Below are 16420 nucleotides of genomic sequence, written 5' to 3'. Positions count from 1 at the left end.
CTCTCACAAGACAGAGCCTCTTGTAGAGAATCACATGCCTGCTGATGGGCCACTCCTCATGACACATCTAGCCTATGATATTGCTCTTTGCATTTTCACACACCAGGAATAGAGCAGTGGACTAAGTAATATTCTAAAGCTTACCAACAGATTGGAATCCAGGCCCCTCTGACCATTGATCTTTCCTCCCAGAAGGAAGCCTGACAGGAAAAGAGGGACCAAGACAGATAAAGATCTTCTGATCCAAAAGAAGGAAAGTTTCTAGGCTCAGGGAGTAACTCTTCTACTTAGTATCTTTCAAGGGATTTTGGCCATCCTTTTCCATGACAGGAAGTGCTGTGCTGGTCTGTGATCCCTGGAGGAAGACATTTCACGTCCTTCTGATAGCTCTTCTCCTGCTCTGCAGGAAATCTTAGTATTGGTCCTACTCACATTTACATTTTTAATTAAAAAATTTATTGTAAAGATGATGTACAGAGGGATTGCAGTTGCATAAGTTAGGTAAGGAGCATGTTCCTTTTTGGACAACGTCACCCTTTCCCTCACTCTCTCCCAGTTTTTTGCTCCTGTCCCCACACACAAGTTTATAGTTCATTTTCAGCATAGTGTCTATTGAGTACCACTGCTGCATTTATTCACGCACTGTCCCTCCATTTCTGTGCCTCCTTACCCTCCCAAAGACAGGTAAATGAACAAACAAGGCAAAAAGAAAAAGAAAGGAAAGCAACAACAAACAACATCTCTTGTTTCCATTTCCTAGAGTTCATTTCGATAAATAGTATTTGATATGATCAGATGCACATAGGCATTTGCGCCTTTGTGTTTCTCTCCTAAGAGTATCCTCCTTTGGTCTTACTGTGTGTGAATATCTAGAGTCTGGTATAATATATCATGTCTTGATGTATTTTATGAGAGATGACATGTGCCTTTTGTCTCTCTGAGCTCAACCTACCTCACTTAACATGATTTGTTCTAGGCCCATACATTTCCCTGCAGATGACATAATATTATTCTTTCTAATGGCTGTGCAAATTTCCACTGTGTATAGATAGGTACTACATTTTTCAGATCTACTCATCTTCACATCCACTTTTAACCTCGCATTTTGGATATATTTGGAGGCTGCATCACCGGAGGAAGTATTATGATTTAGTGAACCTTTTTTTGAAAAGGGGTACATGGGTACATTCTAGAGACTTGAAGTCTACTGAAAAACCAACTAATAGTGAACACTTTCATCAAATATTCAACTGAGATAAAATCAAGATAAGTGGAACTTTTGACCCAAAGGTATACACACACACAGGCATACACTCTTTTGTGTTTAAACAAAATTCACTATGTAAAACACCACTAGACTATTATTTGAAAGGTTTTCTTTTTGCTGAAAACTAAAAATTTTTGTTTGAAATTTTTGAATGAAGATAGACGCTCTAACCATCATAATATCTCAACTTAAGGACAGGAATCAGAATGTACTTAGGGAGACAACATAAAGAGGTCAAGATCGTTTGCTTAATCCCTTCAATTGTCTTGTTTCTTTACTGGAGGATAGAACTTGGAGTTCTCTTATTAGATTGTTCTGATGGCAACATTGAGATGATTAAGCCTGATACCTGATACCTCCCAAGGGCTCAGTGTACATTAGCTGTCGTCATCATCATCATCAATAGCAACATTATCCATTGTCACCCACCACCCTCCTTGTTAATGTATGTATTCACATCACAATCTGGAGCTTGGAACCATCAAGTTGTTGGATGGAGGGATGGGTAATACTCACTGGAGCAGTATATCATTTTTAAGCATCTGTGCAGGGTACATTGACTCATGCCTGTATTCCTACTCATTCAGTGACAGAAAGATCAGTGTTTGAGGCCAGTCTGGGCAAAACTTAGGGAGCCCTTCTTCCAGAAACAAACTGTGCCTCTTGGCAGATGTCTGTGGTTCTAGCTACTCAAGAGGTAGATGTAGGAGGAATGTACTTCAAAGTCAGACCTGGGCAAAGTTAGTGCAAATCCTATCTGAAAATCAAACCAAAAAAGCAAAAGGCCTGGCTCAAGTGGTGGAACTCTTAGTACAAGGCCTTGAGTCCAATTCCCAATACCACAAAAAGGAGGGAGGGCCTCAAAACCAGAAAGAGTGGTTCACATCTGTAGGCCCAGCTACTCAGGAAACAGAGGTAAAAGAATACATTATGTCTCAGAATTCCAGAGCAGCCTGGACAACAAAGCAAGACACCATCTAAAAAAATCATCAAAAAAGGAATAAGAACTCTCAGTTACAAATTCTTAGGTGAAGCAAAGAGCCCCTTCTCCTCTGTTCCCTTTTGTATCTGTGTTTAGACTGGGTGGAACACAATCAGCTTCCCTTACATATACAATACATGGCAGATTCTGAGCAGCTCCCCAAAGTCACAACTAGAATTCTTGGCTCTACAGAAAGCAGTCAGCCCTCAGAAATGTGTCTGTGTATTCCTGTCATATGTAGGAGTAGAGTCATTAAAGCCACATGCTGCAGCTGGCGGAGGGAATCTTGTCCCTTAGGAAGCTAAACACATCAGGGCAGGGAGACATTTGCTTCTTCCTCTTCAAGGCCTCAGGACTGTAGAATGATAATGAAACACGTACATTACTGTTACTGTCTCCCTTACAGTGCCGGAGACAACTCCAGCGTGTCCTTGGCCATCGTTCAAGCTGGGCAGAAGGACCAGGGCCTCTATTACTGCTGCATCAAGAACAGTTATGGAAATGTCAGTGCTGAGTTTAACCTCACGGCTGAAGGTAAGCCTTCACTTCTGAGCGGTGCGTGCAAACCCTGGCCTGGCCGGGCACGCAGGACCCCATGCTGACACAGGTCTCTTCTCTGTCTCCTAGTGCTCAAGCAGCTCTCAAGCCTCCCAGAGAATAGAGGTAAGCCAATGTGAGCAGAGGAAATGGGCTCCTCACAAAGCCCAAAAACAGGGGATGGTAGAGTGCTATCTCTGGGCACCAAGTGGGGGCACTCTCAGAAAGGCCTGGAGAAACGAGCAAATACCCCCTTGTCCCTGTCATAATTTCATCAAGCTGCGGATGCCCAGAAGTGACTCCCTTACGCTGTGCAGTTGTTAGGAACATGTGGAGTATGAATTTGGATTTGCTGGTTTGGGTTTTTTGTTTTTGTCTCTCTCTTTAGACATGACCCGTGTGCATTGCAGTTTTCCAGATCCTGACACACACACACAGCAGGTTTTGTTGCTTTGATTTCCTCTTCAATGTGACTTAGCTGAGCAGACAGAGCTAAGTGTTGGGAATATAGTTTGATTGCATGCCTGTGAAAGTGAAAGATGGGTTTTTATGCTTTCTTTGGGCACATCTGGCATCACTGCAGCCTAGCAGCTGTGCTTCTAAACACTGGGGCAGCCCCTGGGCCAGGTGTGGTGGGATCCATGCTGGCCACGTCTGCCCCGTTGGGGACAACTCGCTCACCTCCGCCCTGCCCTGCCTACCACCTTGTGTGCTGGGGAGGGGGAGGGGGGAGAAGACCCTGATTTTTCCATTTCTAAGGTATAAATACTCTCAGAATGAGCCATTTCAAGCTATCAGAGTGATCATAAATTATTCATCTGGGAAGAGATGCTCCCAATTAGCTCTCAGGAGCTGGAGTTAGAATGGGACTGTTGGTCACTTTTCAGAGAAGGGAAAAACTGATGATTCAATTGGGCTAGCATCTTAAAAATGTATATCTTGCCTGGAGTAGTGGCTCACGCCTGTCATCCTAGCTACTGAGGAGGCTGAGATCTGAGGATTGTGGTTTGAGGCCAGCCCAGGCAGGAAAGTCTCTGAGACTCTTTACTCCAATTAACCAACAAAAAGCCAGAAGTAGAGGTATGGCACAAGTGGTAGAGTGCTACCTTTGAGCACAAGAGCTCAGGAATAGCACCCAGACCCCAAATTTAAGCCAGAACTGATACATATACAAAAATGTATCACATGATTTCCTATCACCTGATATGTCTGTGTAAGCAGGACAATAAAGGCAATTAAGATGCTGAATACCAGTGGTTCACGCCTGTAATCCTAGCTACTCAGAAGACTGAGATCTGAGTATCATGATTCAAAGACAACCTGGGCAAAAAAGTCCCCTAGACTCTTATATCCAGTAAACTACTACTAAAAAAAAGCCAGATTTGGGCTGTGACTCAATTGGTAGAGTGCTAGCCTTGAGCAATAAAAGCTTACAGACAATGCCTAGCCCCTAGTGCTCTGTGCCCTTCATACCTGAGTTATTCTTCCCAGAGAGAAAATTGACAAGAAAAGAAAGAGGGGGGGGGGGCGGAGAGGGAGAGAGGGAAGGAGGGGAAGGGAGAGGAGAGGAAGGAAGGAAAGAAGGAAGAAAGAAAGGAAGGAAGTCAATTTAGGCTCTAAGATGACTTGCTCATTAACAGTGACATTTCAGGCATTGCTTTAAGAGATATCTTTAGACAGCAAGTTCTTTGTAAGAACAATCAGAGCAGTCCTGAAATTTCTTTACTTTTACATGGTCTCAGCCTTGTTAAACTAAAACATTTCTGTTGGAATTTACAGTCAGGATTATTAATTATACCACATAGAATATCGATGAGTGTGTGTGTGTGTGTGTGTTGCTGGGATCGAGTCCAATCCTGGTACATACTAAACAAGCACTCTTCCACATTGGCTTCTCCCTCCCTGCCCCCCACCCCCCTCACCCCACCCCCTTCATGGTACTGAATTCTGGGTCTGGGCACTGTCCCTCAGCTCTTTAGCTCAAGGCTAGCACTCTACCACTTGAGCCACAGCATCACTTCCGGCTTTTTTTCTTTCTTTATGTAATGCTGAGGAATCAAACTCAGGGGCTCATGTATGAGAGGCAAGCACTCTACCACTGAGCCAACTTCCCAGCCCCACATCAGCTGCTTCATTGCTTGAAACTCTGAAACCCTTTTGCTAAGCAGATGCATTTGAAGGTTGCATATTCTGATGCCCTCAGTCTTTTACTAGCTATTATGAAAAGATGTGGTGAATATCCTCTTCCTTCTTCCTTCTGGCAGTTTCTAATTGTTCCCAATTTTTCTATTTGAAGATCTTCCACCTCTCCCCCCACCCCTTTCTCTTTGGTGATATTGGTGATATTTGGTGATATTGATGATGGGGTTTGAACCCATATACTTTCTTTTTCTTTTCTTTTTCTTTTTTTTTTTTTGGTTGGTTGTGGGGCTTGAACTCTGGGCCTGGGCTCTGTCCCTCAGCTCTTCAGCTGAAAGCACACCGCCCCTTCTGGTTTTCTGGTGGTTCGTTGGAGATAAGAGTCTCATGGGCTTTCCTGCCTAGGCTGGCTTTGAACTGCAACCCTCAGATCTCAGCCTCCTGAGTAGATGGGATTACAGGTGTGAGCCACCGGCACCTGGCAAGGCCTTACACTTTTTAAACTGGAGTTGTACCACTTGAGCCAAACATCCTGCTCTGCTTTTTGTTGATTATTTTGGAGATAAACTCTGACTGGCCTCAAATCTTCCTTTAGATTTCACCTTTCTGAGTAGATAGAATTACAGGCATGAGCACCAGCACCCAGCTTCTTTCTGCTAACGACTAGACCTACACATTAACCAGTGCTTTTTTTTCCCATGCTAAGAAGGATTGAACACAGGCCTGTGTAATCAATAAGCCAGTGCTACACCAGTGAACTACATCGCTAGTGTCACCCAATACTCTAATGAGAGACTCAGTCTCCTTGTGCTTTAAACAGCTAGCATCAGCTCTCGGCTGCTCTTAAAACATGATATGAAACCATTTCGTATTCTGTAAACATTCTGTATAAAAACATGAAGAAGGTATTTCACATGATTTCTTTCTCCTTTTAAATATTCAGAAGGATGTTGGGGCTGGGAAGGTAGCTCAGTGGTAGAGCGCTTGCCTTGCATGCATGAAGCCCTGGGTTCGATTCCTCAGCACCACATAAGCAAAAAGAAAAAAGACGGAAGTGGCGCTGTGGCTCAAGTGGTAGAGCGCTAGCCTTGAGCTGAAGAGCTGAGGGACAGCGCCCAGGCCCAGAGTTCAAGCCCCACGACCAGACCCCCCCCCAAAAAATAAAAATAAATATTCAGAAGGATGTCATTTATCATAACCTACGAAGAGTAAAAGATGCATTTATAAACCACAATTATCTTAATACGTTGAGGATCACCTGTTCCCTTCTCTCAGCAATTGCAGGTCCTTTTTTATTTCCTTTAGCCAAAAACAATCTGTCATCCTCTGCCACAGTGCTGTGTCCACTCTGAAAAAGAGATGCTAAGAACTTGAGAAAAATCCTTCTTCTGGGTCTCTCATGGGAGTTAAGTAGGGTTTGTCCCCTGGATTGTCCAGGTCCATCTTGTCCTTGTCCTTGCGTGGCAACACAGGTTCACCAAGGATCAGGACTGGGGAACCATCTGACCAACGAAAGCTGTGCTGTGTTGTAGGATGTGAAGAGATCGAATTCAGCCAGCTCATCTTCAGAGAGGACTTCCTCCATGACAGCTACTTTGGGGACCACCTGCGTGGCCAGATCTCCACTGAGGAGTTGCACTTCGGGGAAGGGGTGCACCGCAAAGCCTTCCGCAGCACAGTGATGCAGGGCCTCATGCCGGTCTTCCAGCCGGGCCATTCCTGCGTGCTCAAGGTGCACAATGCCATCGCCCATGGGACCAGAAACAACGCTGAGCTCGTGCAGAGGAACTACAAACTCGCCGCTCAGGTGGGTTGAGGTGCCCAAAGGCATTGGTTCAGGCGTGAAATAACTCCCTTGGTAACATGGGATGAAAGTCAATCTCAGAGGTGATGGCTGTCTCTGTACAAGAGTGTTTGTCTTCTCTCTTAAGGCTGAGTGTTCACAATCCCTTTCTGGCTCATCCAGCCAGTTAGCACTCTGCTAATACCTGTAGACACCTCCCAAGTTCTCACCTGGGATGTAATCGTTGCTGTCCCTAGGAAACATATAAGGTTCCTGGGAATTTGATTCTGATTGGACAGAGGATGATAAGGGTAGTTTGGCCTTGTAAGCCATACTGGATGCTGAGATTCCTAAGGACAGAGGAAATCACACTGGCTGTTGGAGGAGATTTGGAAAGAGAGAGAAGGCTTGGGGTATTTGACTTGTTTCTTGTTTTCCTGAGTTCGGTTCAAAGTCTACCTACAAATTATAAGGAAAGATTCACCTAAGTCTCTAGCTTAGTTCCCATCTCTCTCTAAGGAGAAAGAGGAAAAGAAGGGTGGAGGGAGGAGAGTCCCCTGTCTTCTCCCTCTCTTCTTCCCTCTTCCCTGCACTTCAACGGCAGCGTTAGCTAAGATGCTGGGAGAGTCGTGTCTCTTTCACAAATGATGCTCTCTTGGAAAATTTTTAACCCATAAACTTAGTAGATGGAACTTAGATGAACCTCTCGGATACCGACAAAAAATTAACTATCCATGACTCTGTTAAATGGGGGAATGTTGTGGACAGCTTCTTCTGTGAATATGGGATTTTGCCAGTTTTGTCTGTTTCTCCTCTGCATTTACCCCTCCCCTGCCCTGCCATATCCTGCCACTTCCTCTACCCTCCCTTCCCTGGCCTTCTCTTTTCCTCCTCTTCTCTTTTCTCTTTTCTTTCACCAAGTCTTCCTTCCACTCAAGGATGACCCAGTCATGAACATTTCTCCAGCCATCCAGATTCTAGGTATAAACAGAAAGCCCTATGTTAAGGTGATCGTACTTTGCTACTCCAGCTATACATACTCTGAAGGGAATTGTGGTGGGAGATCTCACAGGACAGTCAGGTGGGCACTGAGCAAGCGCTATCGGATATCATGAGCAGGCCAATCCCCTAAATTCAGGTGTAAATTTCAGCCATGCTGGATGGGAAAATTGTATAGTTCAGGGACACTGGTCACAGAGACCCCTTGACCTTGGTCTGGTAATCTCTCAAGCACCTGCATTTTAAACATTTATATAATTTTTAAGTTGTCTTTAAGTAGTCATACAAAGGGATTTCAGCTCAACATGTCAGTTTTTGATTACAGTGTATCATGATCCTTCGATCTCCCTCCTTCTCAGAGCCATGGTACATATTGCAAGTATAAGTTGCAGTCATTTTGCTTAAGGGGTCTGGGAGTTTACCTCAATGTTGCTTTGCACACACTGGGCCCTGGGAACACTTGCCTAGCACATACTAGGCTCTGGGTTAGATCCCAAGCACCCCAAAAAAGTTTTGCTCCTGTGACTCCAACAAGAGAGACAAGTCTGAGAATTCATTGGGTTGACCTACTTGGGGGCGGGGGGGGAGGGGAATCTCCTAAATCATCTTGCTAGACCATATAGTTTGAATTCTTCTAATCACTTGACTTTCTCATTTATTTGGTGCTTACAGGAATGCTACGTTCAAAATACTGCCAGACACTATGCCAAGATCTACGCGGCTGAAGCACAGCCTCTGGAAGGCTTTGGAGAAGTGCCAGAGTAAGTGTATTGACCTGTCTTGTGACCCCTGACCTTCTGGGGCCTTGGAGGGCCTTGGAGGGCCTGGGGGGGTAGGTCAGGAAGGTAAGAAGGAGCAATACAGGTCAGGAATTGGATTTGGTCTCACACCATAAAGGTTTGCAAGTAGCTGACTGTCCTGTTCTTGTTTGGTTTCCAGAAGCACATGGAAGGACATTTAAATATTCTTTAAATAAATGTATATGTGGATTGATGAATGGATGGATGGATAGGTGGATGGTATCTACCATGTTAAATAAAAAAGGTATCCATTCTCATAGATATTTCCTATAAGCTTATACGATAAGCAAACAATTAGTCCTATGATGAAACTAATGGGGTGACAGGGAAGAATGGATTGGATGATCAGGAACATAGTATAGCACCCACTTCCTGGAATCCTACAGAGATCAAGTACACTGGTTACTTTTATCCACTCATAGCCCAAAGACTTTTGACCTTAGCATTTTAGGGGAGTTTATATATACTGGTCTGTCTGTCCAGTTGAGGTTGTATTTGCATACTAAGTGGAAAGAGAAAGGGCCTTTCCACTGTTGGAGATTCTAAGCAGAGCAGCCATTTATGTGTCAGTGAAAATTGGGAGGGGAAAGAAGAAAGGATTTCTTGATTACATGGTCCCTGTTAATTTACAACATGAGGGAAATGCTTTCGCTTAGGAGTATGTTGAGCAGACTGTGTAGAAACTCTAATACTTTCTACTCTCTGCCAAAAAAAAATCTTAATAGACTTGTTTAGTACACAAGTATTTGTCAACAGCTTTAAGAAAAACAAACTGATATAATGCAAAGAAAACACACTTCACTCTCTGTTAAAAGCAGTGGCATGAGTTAAGTTTTGTGTTGGAACTTAACTGTTAAATTTCTTGAGGCTTTTTAACAGATTCCTCTTAAGTTCCTCCTTCAGGAAGGAAAGACTGAACACATTAAGCCATTGCCCCCACACAGAGCCAACTCTGGGGGGAGGACCAAGCAGTGTTAGGAGTATGGAGATCGTCCGTAGGAACTAGGAACATACTGGTGCACCTGCTTGTACCTTCATCATCACTGAAGTAAACAGGGCCACTGCTGTGTGTATAGATAAGGACATTTTCCTGTCAAAAACTGTTTCACCCTCCTCACAACAGGAGAACTTGTGCCCTCATGAACAATTATAGAGTATGGAGGGGTAAGTAATAACTCTGTATCAGGATCTCTCTCTCTTATTTCCCTCTCATTATCCTACATCTAGATTACCAGCCTTCTCTGAAATCCCACAATGCTGCCTCCCAGGCCACCCCTAAGTTTACTTCCAGACAAAGACACAGGCCTGCTGCATTCTCTTTGATGGTGGGGTCTTACTCCATACTCCCTGCAGCTTCTGCTTTTGAATTCATGAATATCAATGGCATCACATTGTCTATGCTGTCCCACTGGGCAGAGACCAGGCTAATTAAGATAGTGAATAATGCCAGACCCTTGTTTCTGGCTCTCCCCTGTCGCCCCCTCCCCCCCCCCCCCCCCCACCGCCCTGCCTGCTCAAAGGCTTCAGAATGAATAAGAATTCAGACAAACCCTGAACCTCTTGCTTAGTGGAAAGGGTCAAACCAGAGAGGGTCTTCGGAGGGTGCCTTGAATCCTGCACAAATCGTAGTATGTGACAGATGGAGGCTTGGAGGCCAGACTGCTTTGAGGGGTATTGGACAGGAATATTGCCCCAAATTTGCCCACTCCCATCTGGCTGTGACTTGAATTTCTGGAACACCCTAGAATGAGAAAGATGCTCTGAGGTCTGAGCCTTTTCCTTTTGCTGCTTGTCCCATTCGGAATGTTCTTGCTTTAGATATCTTCAGCCCTTCCCTCCCACCCCTTTTCCTACAGGTCTCTGCTCCCTTGTGCTCACGGGACTGCTGTGACCTCCCTGAATACAGTGGCAGTCCCTCCCCATCCCGTGCCACCTACCTGCCTCCATTCCACTGCGTCAAGCACTCAACCCTGGCCATCATGCCTTCACCATTTGTCTCCTGCATTTAAATATACGATCCATGGAATGAAAGGAAATAAGGATGAGCAGATGGATGGATGGCAGTGGATAGAAGGATGGGGAGGGAGGGAGGGAAAGCAGAGAACAGAGGAAGGGAGGGAAGGAGAGAAGGCAACAGGGATTGATCCTACCACTCCCTGCAACTCAAAGGAGTGGGGGGAGAAGGCTAGAAGCTTCTCTTCCCGTGAGAGAGCCTGATGTGTGTTCATGTATGTCCTCCTTGCCAGGATCATTCCTATTTTCCTTATCCATCGGCCTGAGAACAACATCCCTTATGCAACAGTGGAAGAGGAGCTGATGGGCGAATTCGTGAAGTACTCCATTCGAGATGGGAAGGAAATCAATTTCTTGAGAAGAGAATCAGAGGCTGGGCAGAAATGCTGTACCTTCCAGCACTGGGTGTACGAGAAAACCAGCGGCTGTCTCCTGGTCACAGACATGCAGGGTAAGAAGAGCAGCGGTACACTAACTCCAGGAAGGCCGTGGGCCTGGGATGAGAAAAGAGGAAAGGAGAACAAGGAGGAGGAGGAATGAGCCCTCTGCTGGATGACTTCAGCAGCTTTTCTCAAAGAAGGTGGTACAGTGTCTCAGGAGCAAGCTTTGGCAAACAGAGCAAATAGAACACTAAAATTCATTGCAAATGGGTGTGATGCTACACACCTGTAATACCAGCTAAAGGGGAGGTAGGGGTGAGAATCCTGATCTTCAGGGACCCCAGGCTAAAACACAAGATTACCTGAAAAATAATGAAAGCAAAGAAGGCTGGGGATGTGGTTCAAGTGGTAGAACACCTGCCTAGCAAGCACTAGGTCCTGAGTTCAAACTCTAGTACTACCAGAAAAAAAAAAAAGGGCTGCTAATGCCTTCCCATTACAAAAGGTAACCAGAGATTGGCTTTGTTTTTACACCTTCACTAGGTGCAAACTTAGCCGTACATAAGAAAATCCAGAAAATATGAAAAGGCACAGTATCTGCACACAACCTGTGCACACCTTCTCACACACTTTAAATCAGCCCTATAGATTTCTTACAATGCAAATGCTCTGTAAATAGTATGTTGTATTGTTGAACAATAATGACCAAAAAGTCTGTACATTTACAAGCAAATTTTCTCTCTCCTTCTGTTTTTTGCAGCATTGGGATTTGAATTCAGGGCTCACCTTGATAGATAAATGCTTTCCACTTGAACCAACTCCTTTCTTTCCTTTAGTTATTGTTTGTGCACAGTGATCCATTTGTTTAGTTGTTTGTTTGTTTGTGGTTGTTGTTCAGGACTACAGTCTTCCTACCTTTCCCTCTTATGTAGCTGCAGTCATAAATATGACTCACTATGCCATCTTCGAGATGGAGTCTTATGAACTTTTTGTCCCAGCTGGCCTCAAACCATGCCCCTCCTCATCTCCACCTCCTGAGTAGCTGGGATTCCAGGTGTAAGCCACCACACTTGGGGTCAATTCTGAGGATTTGGAATCCACAGATTCAGAGGCAGGGTCAAATGATTGATCATTTCTGTGGGGATTCCAGGAAGCTGTGCTGGGAGGGTGGGAAAGAGCAATTGGAGGAGGGCAGGCGGCCAGCAGGGCGCCGGGGTCCACTGCCAGCGAGTGCCCCCGGCAGCTGGGGGCTCCTTTGCTGGGAGCCTGCTGGAGTGCATTTCCCAGAATGGCCCTGTCCATGCAGCTCAGGCTCCCAGGCGGTCACCCATCTGCTCCCTGGAGCCTCAGCTGCAGGCCGCTGAGGTGGGGCATTGCTGCCCCACACTGGCGCACTGACCCCTGGACAAGCTATGCTGGACAGAGCAGCGCAGAGGAAGTTCGCAGGCAAAGCAGAGCTGGTGTAGGGTGATGAGTGAGGCCCTGACAGCTGCTGCCCTAAGTGTTTCCCAGTTTCTTTTAGAAAAATCTGAGCTATGTCGTTGTCTGCCTAGCAGATGTCACACACGGTCGCAAACAAGGGCAGTCGACTCTGGCTCCAGCCTCCAGGTTTTGTTTTTGGTTCTGCCGCTTTCTAGCTGTCAGCCTTGGGGCAAACGGCTTAGCTCTTCATGCTTTAACCCTCTCTACTTGGGCTTGTCAAGACTAAAGGAGACAATAAGACATTTACTGCAACATTGCCACATAAGAAAACACTGGATTTTTTTTTAATCTCCTTAATTTGAAATAAGGGTAGACTCACACAAAAAACAACACAAAAATATACAGAGGTCCCAATGTACTGTTTATCCAGCTTTGTCTGTTGATAACATCTCACATAACTATGGCACATAATCAAGACTAGGAGGGGACCATTTGGCATACTATAATTAATAACATTACAGACTTGAATTTTTACCAGTTTTTGCATGCATTTAATGTGTGTGTGTGTGTGTGTGTGTGTGTGTGTGTGTGTGTGTGTGTGTGTTGGTACTGGTGCTTGAATTCAGGGCATGGTGCACTTTCTCACTGTTTTTTTTTTTTTTTTTTTTTTTTACTCTAGGCCCATGTTTTACCACTTGGGCCACAGCTCTACTTCTGCCTTCTTGGAGGTAATTGGAAATAAGAGTCTCATGGCCTTTCCTTCCTGAGCTGGCTTCCAATTGGGATCCTCAGATCTCAGCCTCCTTAGTAGCTAGTATTATATAGTCTTGAGCCACTAGTGTCCCATTGTCTGTTTCCTCTTTGCAGAGACTTTTTGCTATACTCTCTTTCTTCTCTCTCTCTTTTTGCTATATTCTCTCCATCTTCTCTCCCTTTCTCTTTCTCTTTCACATGTCCACACACACTAGGGCCTTTATCAGGCAGCCATTTCTTCCGTTCAGATTATGGCTGTGTGGTTGTGGTTTCCTCCATCTCCTTTCTCCATCAGTTAACTTTGCATTAAATATACTTTGTCTACTGAAGAACAGCACCTTGGAGCTTCATGCACAGCTAGTTTTGCTCCTAGGCACTGCTAAACAAGTGTAGCAGGATATTACATCTCTTGGTAAATGACGTGCATGTTTAAATGTGTTGGTGTGGGGCTTCATAACAATGTTTATTTACTCTCTGCTGCTGCAGGGAACATATTTGTTATTATTATCATCATTGTGGCATGAGATAGCACAGCCATCCTCTAAGCAATGTCTCTACTTTTTATAGTTCTTCTGAGATGTTGGAATTAAGATAAAAACAAATCTGACACTCATCCTTCACTTTTCATTCATTCATATATATATATATATATATATATATATATATGTCCCCTTTTCTGGGTGTATCTGCTTGTTGATTGGACTGTTCCAGAGACTGTGGGAAGTCTGATTTGGAGCCAGCCCTGAGGGACCATTAGCCTTTCTAAGAGCCATCCACCATCCCAAGATCCATAGACTCATTCTGGGAACTTTCTCCCAATGCTGTAAAAGTTCTTTTCTTCTATCAGAAGCAACCCATAGACCAATGTTCTCCTCAACTCTGCGGAACAGCTGTAACTACAATTCACCTGTTAGCCCCTTGCTAATATCCTTTATTGAATGACTGAGAAGTTATGAAAGCAGGACACGCAAGTGTCCTTTCCAAGTGATTTTCTATTTTTCTAAGCTGAAAAGGACAGCTGGTGATATTAGAAGCAAGGGCGAGCAACTGCCCCAGTTCAGGAATCTCTTGCCAAATAACTTGTTCTTTTTTAACATGGACTTTCATGTAGCTCAGATCTGTAATTTTCAAATATGACTTTGCATGAATCAAGCTGTCCAAAGAGGACTTTTTTGCAATTTGGAATCTTTATTTTTTAACAGCATAGCCCCTATAATAAGAGCTATGTGAAGTATTTCTACATAGATTCAAGTTGTCAACAGCTTTGAAAGAATGAGAAGAATTAGTTACCAACTGTAAAAGAGGCTTTAAAAAGGCTCACTGGCCCCTCCATGTCTACTAGCTCCCAGCGCAGTGCTCAATGCTTCTGTCTGACTGAGCCATCTGAATAACAACACGTCCTGCATTTTGGCCACGCTCCAGGTGAACACTGCTGACCAGTGTTAAGCATTCAGCTTTCTCTTCCTGGGCTTAAGGTAGAGAATTATGGAACTAGGCTGCCATCATATCTGATTGATGGTTGGCTTTTAGGGGGACCGAGTTCCATCTTCCGCAGACCAGACTGGATTCTAGGCCACTTGGCCCCTCTGTAGCCACCACACCTGCTGGTGGCAGGTGGTACTTACGGTCCAGCCCATTTAAGACCAGTCAGAGGTAAAATAGTCGTCAGGCAGCTCAGACACTGGCAGAGTGGCATTTCTGACATTATCAATGCTGTGTGGGGCAAATACCAGAGCCACTGCCTTAGAAAGACTGCTGAAGGATATGTGGTTGGGAGAAGAAGATGCTAGAAAAGCCGTGATCCCCACACTCTGGGCATCAAAGAGCTGTACTCCTTCCTGCTAGACTCTGGAGAGGTTAAGGATGCGGCTGAGGCTGGGGCAGGGGGAAAGACAGTGGCAATTTTCGAGCACAGAAGGTGGTCTTTCTCACATCAGAAGACAGACCATCCACTCTCCGTGCATCTCAGCATCCCTACTGACTCTTCTGCCTACCCTCCTGGAAGGACAGGAGCTCAGAATTCTACCGAGGCTGCCTGTGACCCTGCTGAGCTGCGTGGAACGGCTGCTGGATTGCCCTCTGGGGTTGGTTCCCAGCTCCTTACACACACACACACACACACACACACACACACACACACACACACACACACACTGTGGTCCCATGGCTAGCAGTTAGGACAAGTGACGAAGGGTTGGATCATGAGTTCTAAAGGTCAGCTCCCTGGGTCAATGGCTCAGAGTCTACCCGAAGTTCCAGAGTGTTTCTCTGGATCTGCAGGTGATCTAGAACACAGGGTGGGAAACTGTCTTCATGCAAATAAATGGGAAATCGCATATCTGAGCTGGGCTTCGAACTGAGCTAATGCCACCTTGCACTTCCTCACAGTTGATACTGACGATGAAACCCGCGCTACTTCTTCCACTGCATGAGGGGCTTTCACTCTCGGTGAGCCAGGGCAGAGCATTTTTGGGAGAGAGCTCTTGGCAAAGCAGCAGGCCTCAGCAGCATCACAGAAGAGCAGGCTCCCTCCTCCTCCCTCTCTCCTCCCTCCTTTCTCCTGGGGTGAGAAGAGCATGGCAAGTCTGGCTTCCTAAGTAGAGGCTGCACATCTGCGAGGCTGTCAGCCTCCACAGAGAAGCCTCAGGTGGACAGGTGGGGAAAGATGGCAGGAATGGTCTTAACCTACCTCTTCCCTAAGATCTTTCCCCTAAATGATCCTTCCTGAGGATTCCCCCAGTAATTCCAACTCCATCTTTGCTCTCCTCCCATAGGTGTAGGAATGAAGTTAACGGACGTTGGCATAGCAACGCTGGCTAAAGGGTGAGTAGAGAAAATGGAGTGGGTGTCATTTAACACCGGGCTTCCAGCAAATGCTGCCTTTCGGCTGATGTGGGCAACGTAGATTTCCCGTTCTTCCTGTGCAGAGCAAACGTTCTTGGGATGAATTCAGTTCACTCCTCTCCCTAGCATGAAATATTTATGGACTTTGTTCTCTCAGGGAAACACATTTGTTTCCTAACGCTGAAGCAAACAAGAGCACTTGAAAACACAATTCAAGATTAATTACTCACAGGAGAGCCATGGAAGGGGAAAAATAAAGCATGCCAGCCTTCCAGAATGCCTTTTAACTATGAAATTCCATTTTTCTACATTTAAATCATCACTATGGAAAAACTGCTTTCATTTTTTTAAAATTAAAGTTAAGAAAAAAAATTTTTTTTTGCAATTGAGAAGGATAAATGCACTTGCATTCCCCCTTTCATTTCTTTTAGCCAAAAAGTACTTCGAGCCGCTTACAGATGCCCATGATGCTATTTGCAGGGCTGTGATTACTTACTTGTT

The 16420-nt window shown here is 45.1% G+C and overlaps 1 protein-coding gene across 1 annotated transcript in view; it reads left to right on the top strand.

The window, feature by feature from the left end:
- Positions 1 to 16420, top strand: part of Alpk2 (alpha kinase 2) — a 102053-nt gene that overhangs the window by 72613 nt on the left and 13020 nt on the right. Inside the window, exons 6-11 of the mRNA XM_042675100.1 lie at positions 2656 to 2783; positions 2877 to 2912; positions 6458 to 6732; positions 8380 to 8468; positions 10754 to 10971; positions 15850 to 15898. Coding sequence (XP_042531034.1) covers positions 2656 to 2783; positions 2877 to 2912; positions 6458 to 6732; positions 8380 to 8468; positions 10754 to 10971; positions 15850 to 15898 — 795 coding nt within the window. The remainder of the gene's footprint in view (positions 1 to 2655; positions 2784 to 2876; positions 2913 to 6457; positions 6733 to 8379; positions 8469 to 10753; positions 10972 to 15849; positions 15899 to 16420) is intronic.

This window comes from Dipodomys spectabilis, unplaced genomic scaffold (genome assembly GCF_019054845.1).
Source record: "Dipodomys spectabilis isolate Male_0828 unplaced genomic scaffold, ASM1905484v1 ptg000024l, whole genome shotgun sequence".
Taxonomy (NCBI): Eukaryota; Metazoa; Chordata; class Mammalia; order Rodentia; family Heteromyidae; genus Dipodomys; species Dipodomys spectabilis.
Note: the sequence above shows the minus strand (reverse complement) of the source record. Positions and strands in the feature narration are given on the sequence as shown.